The sequence below is a fragment of the Argiope bruennichi genome, chromosome 5 (genome assembly GCF_947563725.1).
Source record: "Argiope bruennichi chromosome 5, qqArgBrue1.1, whole genome shotgun sequence".
NCBI classification, from domain to species: Eukaryota; Metazoa; Arthropoda; class Arachnida; order Araneae; family Araneidae; genus Argiope; species Argiope bruennichi.
In genome coordinates, this window is record NC_079155.1 from 126,222,933 (window position 1) to 126,237,065 (window position 14,133).

The 14,133-nt window shown below is 27.3% G+C and overlaps 1 protein-coding gene across 2 annotated transcripts in view; it reads right to left on the reverse strand.

Annotated features, from left to right (window-relative positions):
- The window catches only part of LOC129968658 (uncharacterized), a 58,268-nt gene that overhangs the window by 816 nt on the left and 43,319 nt on the right, over nt 1-14,133 (reverse strand). For both annotated transcript variants that reach the window (XM_056082772.1, XM_056082771.1), the window contains exons 23-27: nt 11,506-11,605; nt 10,628-10,736; nt 8,301-8,444; nt 3,736-3,873; nt 1,599-1,664 (exon numbers count right to left, since the gene is read on the reverse strand). In XM_056082772.1, coding sequence (XP_055938747.1) covers nt 1,599-1,664; nt 3,736-3,873; nt 8,301-8,444; nt 10,628-10,736; nt 11,506-11,605 — 557 coding nt within the window. The remainder of the gene's footprint in view (nt 1-1,598; nt 1,665-3,735; nt 3,874-8,300; nt 8,445-10,627; nt 10,737-11,505; nt 11,606-14,133) is intronic.

Genomic DNA, 14,133 nt, shown 5'->3' on the forward strand with positions numbered 1-14,133 from the left:
TGATCAACAAACACCTTTGATTGCGTTTCATGGTAATCACATGTTGTAAGCCGGTCATATCATATAAACAGTTTCATATGGGTTTGAGATAGATATGTGAAAAAGGAGCATTTGCACCCAAAATCATCTTTTCAGTAACTTAAGGCAGTGTATTGATTCTTCCTTTTGCCTTGATGCTAATCAGTATGTAAAATTTGCTTTAAAAGACTTGCGGAACTAAGAACATTATTTCAATCTGTTCGTTAAGTTACGACATAAAAAAGTAATCACAATAAAGCTAACTGCATCAGAATAAATACAAACATTCAGTTCAGTAAGATTGTACAAATACATATGCTAGCTACCTGGAAATGAATATCCAGACATTCTGGCAAAATCAACAACAAATTAAAGTACTTTCATAGATCTAAAATCTACATTAGCACAGAAAGAGAAAAAGAATGGATCAGCCATAACAGGCAAGCTGATCTATTCCACTGCTAAAAAAAATCTGCAACTAGATGGCAAAAAAGAGAATCAAAATGCTAAAGATATAGAGACATGCTGTGTTATTAGAACCAGACCTAGTATGTGCCTCTTAGACCTTAGTATTTAATCCTCCCCACCTTGAATCTTCATTAAAAATAATCAGCATGAGAAAAAAAAAAAAAACTTTTCACAGTATAAAAAAGAAACATATTGCTGTTACAAAATTTAGTAATGCTTCAAATATATGAAACACAAAGCATTCGATTATTTTAACATAAATTCTATAAACTTGCCCTATTAATTGCAACTAGAATTTATAACTTGTTACTATTATTATAGAAGCAAGTTTTTGATTTAGACACCAAGTGTATATAAGTTATCATTAAAGTATAAAATCTCTTATTTCAAAAATAACTAGTTGGTTTACAAAATAATAGTCAAGGTCAGTTAATGTATTATATACACCAGGGTTTTATAGTTTGATTAGTTATTTCATAGAATAATAAATTACAACCCATTAAAGCATAAATAAGTAAGTGATTGTTATTTTAGTTAAGTTATTGTACTTCCAGAAAAATTAAATAAATTTAAGCTCAAAAGATATTAAAATACAAGTCAAATTAATAAGAATAGATTTAACTTTTTATTTACTAAATTATTTTACCATCAATTTTTTAAAGTTATTTTTGAACCATTAGTTAAGATTTGGTACAGAATAAATCCAGGAAGAAGGGGAAAAAAATTAAAATAATTTAATTAATATTGAAAGAATTTTAATGTTCTTCTTAGTTAATTTCTACTGCTTTCTATTTGAAATACATTCTTTGTGTTCTTTCAAATAGTGTTAAAAAAAGTCATATAGTCAAAAAAGTCATAAGATATCAATAGGATTTAAATGATACTTTAAAGCACCATCGGTAAATAAAGAGTTAAAAGCATGTCAAAAATCAAAGCCCAGCTTTCAAAATACTAGATACGCAATCCAGAAGTCATAATTAATATTAATTGCAGTAATTTTTATACTGAATTTCAATGCTTTAGATATCATAGCATATTTTCAATGATTTACAATACAGTTACAAAACAATTAACCAAACATCAAATATTAAAACAAAAATTGTTCACATTACCTGATTTTCTATTTACTTTAACCATTGGTATTTGTGAGTCAGAAATTCTATCATCTGTCTCTTTGTCTATTCAGGTGCAATTAAAAACAGAAATATTATCAATAAATCAATCAATACAAAAAATATAATTTTCAAATTAGCAACATATTAAACAAAAACCAATACATTTTATTGCAACAGATTTCAGTTAAAATAAATTTATATTTTTATACACCTAAAAAAAGTAAATTATAAGATTTATGGTAAATGAACCATAAAATACTGTTTTTATATCTATAAACAATAATGTACACAACTTTCCGTTGATATAAACTATAATCCTGTCAGATTTTCAAAAGTATCATACTGCACTGAAGAGATATACATAAAGATAATTCTAAAAAGCTACCACACTTGAATGTAAATATACCAATTTGTGTTTTTCATTGATTTTCTTCAGAAAAGTTTTCAAAATTCAAAGAAAACCCGATTAAACCAAAACATAAAATGAAGCATCATTAAGAAAGATTTTATTGTATTACAGTGATACTAAAAAAATGCCATTTCAAAATGTTGACACACTACACATTATCAGAAATCTGACAAGAAAAGAAAACTGAATACTATATATTTACAAAAATAAAACAACTCATTTTTTTTCAGTTATAAAATATTATATAATGTTATTCAGATCACAATATTGTGTATTACGAATATGAAATATTCATTCCCACAGAACAACCATGTCAAATTAAAAATAATAAAAAAAAAGATATGAATAGGAAAAAATTCAAATATATGAAAATGAGAGGAGGAAAAAATACAAATATTTTTCAGTTACTTACTAAAGAATACTAATGAGTTGGAATGTCAAAATTATCAAGAACTAAGGTTCTTCTAAATGTTTTTCTTGTGGAGAGAGGGGGGGGGGAGGCGCATAACAAAAATTAAAACATACAAAATAATTAAAACAAATGTTGCATTAGAGGTTTTAAAAATTTTCATAAAAGCAGCAAACTAGCTGCTTAAACAAATTATTTTACATAATATCATCTGAAAAGTTTTTTTTTAAAAAAATACATTAAAAATTTTAATACTCATTTTTTTTTTTTTTTTTAAATACAGAAACTACTATTAGTAGTCTAAAGAATAATCAATAGTAGTAATTTCCTATCAGCACAGCATAAACAACTGCATCTAGACAAAAAAAGTACAAAAGTACTGCTCACAAAAAAGTATCCATTAAAGAACTCAAATAGCATCGCAATTGTAATGGAAATCAATACAATGGGCACAATGGTGCAAGAAATTTAACAAGTTCGATAACAGATAATATTTTACTTCACCAGCAAACACAGCCAAAGGGTACATAAAAACAGCACTTTGAGGAATTAACAGCACTATTAAAGGCAACAAATCACTAATTAAATAGCAGAACAACTGAGCAGAATTTAGTGTAAAATAGCTGGAAAGCTCATTTTACATTCAACAATCTAAAGGAAGAAATCCTCTAGATCGATTCACTTTAGTTTAGCTCTAGCATATATACAGATTTCCATGACTAGATATAGAATTTTCTAGAATTGCCCGATGAGTCCAAATATAGATATCAACATAATTTTGTTACTTTCTAGAATCTTCATTTTTGGCACCAAAGCTAAGAATTAATGACTTTACATCTATTAAAATATTAGCAAATTATGTTATATTATGCATACTTTTAAATATAAATTAGAACATTTTTCATGTCATAAAATCTCTCCTAATGGCATCACAATTACAAATTAGTAATGAGAGAAAATTTTAGAAAGTGAAAAATAAAAAATATATTTAAACTATTCAATAAACATTAAAATTCAATAAATATAATTAGGAAAACAGCTATAAAAATTCAAATTATGTAACAACACTAATTCATTTTCTCCCATTAAGAATTACAGATGTCATTAGAAATAAGATCTAAGCATTTAATCCATACCTGATATTTTAATTAATAAGCTGAGATAGAATTACAAGTGCATTTATCATGATTAGATCATATCAAATCTAACAAAAAATTTTAACCATTATCTATAATGAAGAAATTAGAAGATAATCATGAGTATTATACATATACTACATTTAAAACTAATCAATGGGGCAAATATAAACGAATTACCTGAAAAACAGTTTTGATCAAAAACTGACTCATTAAGCTTACGTAAGAACTTGTCAGATTCTTCATTTTGTTTCTTTAAAGCAGATTTCAAAGAAGACAGCAAATTATTCACTCGGCTACTAATAGCATCTGAAACATCTATAATTTAAATAAAATAAAACATTCAGCAAACATTCTATCCTATTTCTTTAAAAATATCCAGAAAGCTTAGTTAAAAAATAAGCCTTAACATGATTTTTCAAAATGTTCACATAACAAGCCTAGTTATGATTGTCAACCAGATGGATATCACACTTATTACCAAACGACTAATTTGAATTCAAATGCAAAACAAGTGTGCATTTAATATCTAATGAATACCGTTAGTAATAGTATCTTATTTATACAAATTACCAAAAGAAATCAAAGCATCACAACACAGGTTGTATGGCAACTTTTATGATATGAAGGATTTTTAAGGACATATGGAAGTGATTAAGTGTGGCCTGAATTAAATCTTTTGTTGATAGATTTTTAATTTTTCACCACTTTGTTCCAGAAAATGTTAAAGTTATATTTTTTTTAAATCAAAATTTTAGAACATTAATAAATAAGCCATCCCCTTAAAATTAGCCAAAAAATTAATATAATACCAGATTTTTTTTTAAACGATACAAATATTTAGCTTCATTTCTCCTAAACTATCCCAAGCACTTACAAAAATTACATAAATTTATATTATTTGAAATATATGCTTATAATATCAAATTATATTTAAAAGTTGATTAATACAGATAATGACCTCATTGGAAAAAAAATTATGAAAAGTGCCGTGGAGTAAAAATCAAAGACATATCCCAAAAAAGTGGAATATGTGTTCATTTCTTTTAATATCACATTTAAACATATTTCATATAATAAAATTTAATTAAGGTAGGCAGTTATATGAATATATATTAGTAGTTGATAGTAAAATGTTTTTAAAAAATGTATGCAATCTTACAGTGTAAGAAAGTGAATAAGTAAAATATTTTCATATGTCTTTCAAAGTTTCATATGTCTATCCACAAATTTTGCAAGAAATATTAAAATGCAAATTTATTGAATTAGACCACTTTTTCATATATTCAATATATTTAAACAAGTCTTTTGTTGCATGTTTCAGAGATAATTATTATTCCCTGATTCCATCTTTTTAATAAAGAATTGATTAATCCTTACTAAATTCAAAAAATAGTCAAATAAAAAATAGATTGAAGTGCTTAAAAAACTTATTCATAATTAATATTTCCAATGCCTATATAAATAGTTCTATTCTTCTAACAATACTTGCAAACACAAATCGTAATATACATGTAGTTGTATTACGATTGCATACAGCATAAATAATCAGAATTTCAAAATAATCCTCATTACAGAAAAATATCTTTTTTTAAAAAAAAAAAATAGCTTGATAAATGTTGCAAGCTTTGTTTTCCTTCTTTATTAATGAAGTTGTTGTTGATTTTGATTGGTTGACAATCACAATAGCGAGTAGAAAATTTCTTTCAAGTCATGATGATTGAATGATATACTACAAGATAAATATTGGCTTAAAATATTTGTTATATATTGAGTAAATTTAAATTCCTAAAATAAATGTTTCCAGCTAAATTTGTGACAAACCTCTCATAAGAAGTTTATTATTATATTAATCTAGAAATAAATACATTTCTACAAATTTTGTAGATAAAATTATGAATTTTTTTTGTGCGTGTGCATAGATAAAAGTCAAAGAAACCTTTTAATATATAACACTTTTATGCTTTGGTTATACCAAATAAAAAAAATTATATTTATTCCTTTTATTATCAACCTTCACAGAGGACAGCATATTTTCATATATTTATCTACCATATTAATGAATGTATACGCTTTGGTACAATATTTAGGGAAACAAACATTTCACTTTTGATGGGCACATTTATAAGCAGTCATAAAACCAAAATTTCAAACACTTTTATCTGTGAAGTTAAAAAACAGGCTTTTTCTTAAAGTGGTTAAAAATTAGTTTATGCACACTATAATATTTCATGAAATTATTAATCTTTTTAGCTTTTCAACATTTTAAGAATAATAATTGCTAAATGCAATTTGATTTTCAAAGAATTTCAGTTCTAAGACGGGGTTGCCACTCAAATTTGGAGAAAAGCTCAATGTACTTATATTCCAGATATGAGAAAATATGCAAATAACACTTATGTACTAGTTATAATGGAATATAGTTTGATTGAGTGAAGGAAACAATTTAATATCATTCAAAATAATAGCGTATTAAGAGAAAGTTTTTATATTTGCATATAATAAATTTGTATTTATTTATTACCTAAAATTTAGCAAAACAATTTATATATTAAGGGCATGGATGTGCTTTTTAATTGTAAATCACACAAAATTAAGGACTCGAGTGAAATAAAACACGAAATATTTATGTTATCATGATACGAATCATTTAATGATTACTTAACAAAAACGTTACAAAGCAAGATTGCTTTTTTCTTTTAATTAATTTATTTATTTATTCATTTTTGAAGCATCCATTTCTGCAACTTTTGCAAATTTTCCAGCCATCAGTTTCATGGAGATAATCAGTAACAAATAAAGTAAGACATTTTTCTGCGGTCCAACGTATATTTTTTTAGCTATTCCACTTTCGGTGAACAAATATGAAAATATTTTCGACATATTATTGAATGCAATAAAGAACGAATGTGATGCAACAAGTTTTAATGCCCATAAAAATTCAGCTTTAAATGATTGTGAATGAACTAAAAAGTTCGAAATAAGTTTATTTTCGGACATTAAATTTGTCATTTTTGTATTTGGTCATTTTTTTTCCTGTATTTCTCTTAAGCCCCATTCCGATGGCCCCTTGCCTTTACGATATTAACGTAAATCTGCCATCTGATCCATTGTCTCGCTTGTGGCCGTTGATCAGGAATTTCCCGCAAACTATCTGCAAAATAAATAGACATCAAAAAATCCTGGAAAACCACAAGTGAGGGGAAAGAGTGCAAAACACACTGGACTCAAAGCATGCACGGAAGTCAGAACAGGGCTTTAGATGCCAAATCCAACATCAATGAAGACTCTTTGAACTGGCATGCAATCTTGTCTGTTTTCCTTTTTTAGCATAACTTGTAACTGCCTATTTTCCCATATTATTTACGCTTATTATCTTCTTACAAAGCGAGCAGTACGAAATAAATGGATTTTGCAGAACTTCCAGAACCCATTCAGCAAAATCAGGATTGATTTTCTTTAATCCATTCAATTCGTATTAAATATGGATTTTGAGCAGCTAATTGTTTTTAAAAAAAATTCTCTAATCTATTTTAAACTAGCCGAATAATTTCTCAAATAAACAAACCATTAAAAAAAAACTTATCTATAGTAGACTTAATACCACCACACTATTCTTATTTTTGCGACAGAAATCTGTTCTATTCTTTGACACAATAACAGAAGTCTCGTGCATGCTCATTAGCTGCAATTTAGGAATCTTATGGGAAAAGAATAACTGTATCGCAAATCGAAACTGTATTGATCTACACAGAGAAAAAAAGGGACGATAAAAAAATAATGAGTTTTCACATTACATAAGTGTGAATGGCATTATTTCATTTTTGGAAGCTATGACTACAAAGTTTTATTCTTGCAATTTTTAGAGATTGGCATTTTTCAGATTGAAAAAAAATAATTAAAAAATTCAATTTCCCTGCATTTTTCCCGTTTTTTTTTTTTTTTTTTTTTTTTTTTTTTTTTTTTTGTTAATTTTTAAATTTCTTGTGCTTTTCCGGATTTTCAAATTTTCCCAGTCACGTGACAACCCTGCTAAGAATAGCTATGATTTTTAAAAATTTGTAACTATTGAAAATTCAGCAAGACATTTCTTCTAGGATCGATAAGAACCCAGAATTTGCAAATTAACAGATGCTGAAGCTGAGGCGACAGCTAACAGGGAATTATAATACAGAGAATATAAAGAATTTTGGCACATTATTAGTTATTCAATAAATTATACCTAAAATCTTCACTGATAAAACTCCAAGAGAATTTTTCTTATTACATAATCCTTTTTTAAAGGGTAATAAACAACATTTCATAATATGTGAATGAAAATTCACTCATATTATTCACTTTTTGATACATTTATTCTTAGAAAAAATTTGAATGAACTTAAAAAATAATTATTTTTTTAGAAACTGATTACCAGATGATGGATAAAATTTAATAAAATTACTCAATAAATGGTGTCCTGAAAATATTAAAACATCAAGGAGAACAAATTAGTGGACATTTTAAAACTTAATTATACTAAAAAGAGAATAAAAAAGGATATCTAAAAAATTCCATCTTTGCAAACATGAAATTAGTTAAAGTATAAAAATATGAGTCTCCAATTTTTAAGTATAGAAATTTTGGATTTCAAAAAAAGAAAATGACCACAAATACATATCATGTTCAGATTATTCCAGCAAACAGACTATTAAAAACTTTTTTTAAAATTCACATATTCCATTTATTTTCAAACGCATTTGTCATACCAGAAATAGAAGTTGCAGAGGTGGCATAGAGATCTTTGTTGTCTATATCATGAAGTTCTTCGAGTAATAACTTATTTTCACTTTTTCTTATTTTCTTGAGATCAGAATTTTCTTCAGTTTCAGATTCCGGCATTTTCCTTTTATCTATAAGAAATTACGAAATCCAAATATCAAATTACAATAGATATTTTATTGTATGTTATGAGATTTATATGCAGCAATTAGAATGCATATCTCAGTTATTCCATAAAAATATGCAGCAATTAGAATGCATATCTCAGTTATTCCATAAAACACCTAGCTATTAAAATAATGGATGAAGTCAGTTCAAATGCATAATAATATTTCATAATTAATTATCCTATAATTTTATACATGTAAGTTTTTAATTAAAGTATTTTCCTTAACAAATAGTTTATTATTACAGGCTAGAGGCCTCCACCCTCTGTTCATGTTCGCTTTAAAAATACCAATGTTATATGATACTATATGCGATGTTCATTAAATCCAGTTAGCAAATTTTTAAACTCCACTGGCCATTTGTTCAATGCTAGAAGAGGAATTTTTCCATGACAAAAACACATATTTTTCGATCCCTTTACATCCAATTCAAATTTCAAAGCCCCCAAATGAGAATATTCTTTACTTATCTCTCTAATATCTAAATATTGAAATTAATTTTTAACATCTTGCCGCCAATTTAGCAGCTTCATGATCAGCGTTTCTTCTTAAATTGCCAGATTTTCACTTGGTCTTTCTTTACCCTCCCCCCCTAATTTGATATTGCTGGAAGCCCCATTACTATTTAAAAAAAACAATGCAAGATTAGCACGTATATTGCTTAGACATTAAGACAATTGCAAGCCAAGAGACAAAAAATTCCGGTTACACAAAAAAAAAGTAACAAACTTGAAAATTATTCCTTAGTGTTGCCACCAATGGTGTGTCTAAAAGTAAAATTAATTGTTGTTTTAAACTCATAGTTGTTAATTGAAGCTTTACTTTTTTTTTTTTTTTTTTTTGTGATTTTATTGTCAGGTGTAATATAAATACTTACTATTGCATAACAATTTATATTAAATATTTCAAATAAAAATGACAAAACAAATCTCATATGTCATGGGTCAGGTGATTTCTTATTTACCAATCATAAAGCAAATAAAATGCAATATATATATATATAATAGATAGTTATGCCTATTTAGTAGAGATTCATGTCATTTTATTTCATAAAATCATGATTTCTCACATTAGTTAAAGAATATATCACTTATATATAAGTATACAATACTATACTATACAAGTTTACAAAATATTTTAAATATGCACTTTTATATTAGAGTCTCAGTTGAACTTAAGTACTTTAACATTGGAACTAATATACATTTTATTTCATATATGCTATTGTAAGCTTAAATTGGATATGGCTTATTTTATGAAATAAGTTGAACCACAAAACATAAATATCTACACTACCATCATATTATCTATTTTACACTATAATAGACTTAATCTATCATTTCATCATCACAGGGTTACTTAAAAAGAAAGAGCAGGTTTAAAATATTTATTACTAATAACTGGTAATAGACAGACACATATTATAGATTACTGGAGAAAGGTAAATTCAATGTCTTATTTTACGCAAGTTTATACGAATTCCATTTGCTACTGAGAAATACCAAAATGGAAGATCATTTCTTGCCACACATAAAGTAAGTGGTCTCTGTATTTTGAACATACAAATATAAGAATTCAATCTTGCAGATCTTGAAGAATAGCAAATATAAATTTTAAGAACATGCCATATTGTTGGTTGCAAAAGTCTAAGCTTTCTACCTCCTCTGTTGGCGGATTTCTTACGATTATATTTAAAAGTAATTTGAATATGTTCAACATTTTCATGATGATGAAATCATGTGAAGATGATCTGTGCTTTTCACTTTGCAAATGCAATTATAATTCATAAATTCTTGTTACCAATTATAAATCTTTTTATGATGAGACAGCTCTTTGTTGAACTTGCAATAAAATTTATATTGCAATACAACAACAGATTCATTCTTAGCGTACTGTAGAACATAAAATGAGTTTTCCTGTGGCATTCTCTTTTTCTCATCAGCAAACAATAATGCTGCTTTTACTAGAATTATCCTAATAAAACCCCCTCCCCCACCTTCTATTTAGTGATGTATTATCCATCTCTATTGCTGTTCTTTAAAAATAAATATTTGAAATCTGCTTCTTCTTTTTGAATACTTTTCTCTCTCTCTTTTTAAATAAATACATTAAGAGTACATATGTATAATATTTCAAGATTTACTTACTGAATAGAGTTTGCCTTTTCAAAATTGATAATGAATTTTCCCAAAAGGAATCCAAATTAATGGATTCTAAATCTGGTTTCATGTAAAATACATCTTCATTTACACAACTCTAAAATAAAATGAAAACTTTTGCAACATAATACTACTTGTACTTAAAACAATATATGCATTCTATGCTTCTACGCTTAAAACAATATATGCATTCTATTCTTCTATGCTTAAAACAATATATGCTTATTTAATATTACAATCAAGATAAATATTCCAGATCAATGATTATCTTCCTGTTTAACCAATTAATTGCTACAGAGGAGTATCATATTATGGTCTGCTTGACATATCTTCTCATTATGTGAAATAAAAAAAAAATTACTGCTCATTAAAAAATTCCAAATGTAAAGATTAAATATAATAAAAATGATATTTAGCATAATGTTTATATTGCTGCTAAAACTTTCATGCATTTTAATTCCAATGCTTTGAATTTCAACAATTTTTAAGCTAAATTACTTCTTTTGTATATATTTTTAAAATCTCTCAAGTAAATGAATTTCATAATTTTGTTGCTATTTAAAAATTGTTTTAAAAAAAATCTTTCAATAAATTATTGAATTTTCAATATAAATATATAGGTCCTTAAATTTTTGCTTAAATTTCTCATTAAAATTGACAAGAAATTTGCCCAGTGTTTTATGCGAATTCATAATTGATTTTAATTGCAATTGAGAGATATTAAAAAAATCCACAATTAACTGGTTAAAGAATAAATTTTTATAGCATAAGTACATTAAGCACGATAAAGCATACAAACGCATAACAAATTTAAAATCAAGCTGAAAGATTTTATATGATAAATGTTTTGAGGAAAAATTTCATACCTCAAATTTGGTACAGAAATTGCACAAAATGAAATAGGCACACTTGCTAATGATTCTTGGCCAGTCAATATCTGTTGAAATTCTCAAAATACTTTGAACACTGAGGGGAAAAAAATAAATCAGAAATTAAAATATCATGGGAAACTTTCCTAACATTGAAGATAAATCCACAGTGTCATATACATTAGATAAAATTAACCTACAACCAATACTGTTGATTGTATTAAAATAAGATCAGACCTTGTTTAATTAAAACAGTTGTTACATTAATGTCACGTTTTAAAGCTAAATGAGGATTATTTTCATACAGGCATCATTTTTATTCATGATCAGATACTAAAGATGATATTTAGGATGACCCCCCCCCCCCTCCTCGATTTCCAAAAAATTCTCATTGCAATAGTGGAAGAAAATTTAACTTCTATGACGATACAGACTAACAGGATATTTGGATGAAATATGTCTTGAATATACTATTCTAAGGATCCTAAAAGTATATTCTGTCATCAGATCACAGAGATGGTTTCAACAAATCATGCAGATGACTAGAATAAATTTAAGTCATAGACTGACATTTCAAAAAAATTTTGATGGCATCATCTACTGAGTCTTTTTATACATTTTCTTAAACATGTCATAAAATATATATTGCAAAGATCTACAAATATTATAATCACTATCATTATTTTCCTATTGACATTCAGGGTCCAGATGCTTAATACAGCACAAAAAAGCATTAACAATCTAATTAGCAAGTGAACATTAAATTAGAATTGAATTGTTAAGGGAATTATATATATTATATATATATATATATATATATATATATATATATATATATTCATCCAAAGATTATAGATTTGGACATAAATTTCTTTTTAAAAAAAACACCATTAATATATAAAATTTACAGTCCTTTCTCAAAAAGTCAAATCATCAAGAAGTTATTGCTAAATTTATTGACATTTAGATTGCTTTTAAAACAAATCCAAACATAAATTGATACATCAATCTAATATATAAAGATCTCATGTCACGGTGTTTGTGTTCCTACTCCTCCGAAACGGCTCGACCGATTTTTATGAATTTTTTTTATGTGTATTTGGTAGGTATGAGAATAGGTCGTAAAGTATATTTCATAACGCTAGGTAATTAGGGTGTCTCTATATACGTTCAGCGTAAGCCGATGAGATCAACGCTTACTTGAAATCATCGCCACTGTGGCGTAATGTTGAAAAAATCCAGCTAAAAATAAACATGCGCTTCCAAAAGCTACAAGATCCATTCCCGGATATCGGCAATGGAAAAGTTGTTGTCTAATAAAATACTGGATGCATAAAATTGCCCACTAATTTCTGCACTGTCGTTAATTCGCAAAATGTTCTCATTGACCGCATATTTCCCGATGTATGCGCACAATACATAAATCATGCGTGGCTGGCAGAAAGAGCCATTTTGGCAGCAAAAAATGTGGACGTCGACGATTTAAACTTCAAGGTACAGCAGTCGTTGCCGGGCGACATGGTATTATTTAAATCGATCGATGCAGTTTGCGATGCTAACGAAACTGTAAATTATCCAACAGAGTTTTTGAACCCACTGGATTTTCCAGGCATGTCACCACACTTTCTACGACTGAAAGTTGGATCTCCGGTTATTTTATTTCGGAATCTGAACCCACCATGGCTGTGCAATGACATGCGATTGGTCATTAAAAAAATTGATGAAAAACGTTATCGAAGCCACCATTTTGAATGGCTAATTCCGAGCCGAAAATGTTTTGCAGCCACGAATTCCAATGATTCTCACAGACGTGCCAATCGAATTCAAACGCGTTCAATTTCCTATTAGATTCGCATTCGTAGTGACAATAAGTCGCAAGGCCAAACGATGTCTGTTTACGGTTTAGATTTGGGCACACCATGTTTTTCACACGGACAATTATACATGGCATGTTCTCGCGAGGGCAAACCATTGAGCTTATTTATATTGGCTAAAGACGGACTGAGAAAAATTATTGTACACTCAATTGCTCTTCAAAATGAATATTGATTTTCTTTATTTCATTTTTATACTTGAGGACAAAAAATATATTACTTTTTTCACTTTACGTATAACTTTTAAGAGATCAAACAATGTATATGTTCGTTACGTTAATGAAATACATTGTATTGAGAAAATGAATGGTTGGCGCTTTTTTGTTTCTATCGGCGATCATCGTCTACAGCCCTCCGTTCCTCTTTCTGCCATAGATCCCATCCCCACACACTTACAAAACTTACACACTTAGTGAATTTTGAAATTTCATCATCAGTTATACAGAAAATATACAACAAAAATAACAAAAAATATGCAATAAAAAGATCAGAATACTGGAATTTTATTGAAATTTAGTATTATTTTTTAGTTCACTAAAAAATATTTTTAGCGATAGGTATTAAATGCACTAACAAAAAATGGAGACAAAAATGGAATTTGGCACTTTTTTGCAATCATGATTTTGATTTAAATAAAATGATTGAGTATTTAATTAAAATGTCGAAATAAAATGTTCATACTTAACATATCTGATAAATTGTAATAACTTTTATAAAAATTGAGGAAATATCCCTAGAAAAACAGACTTCT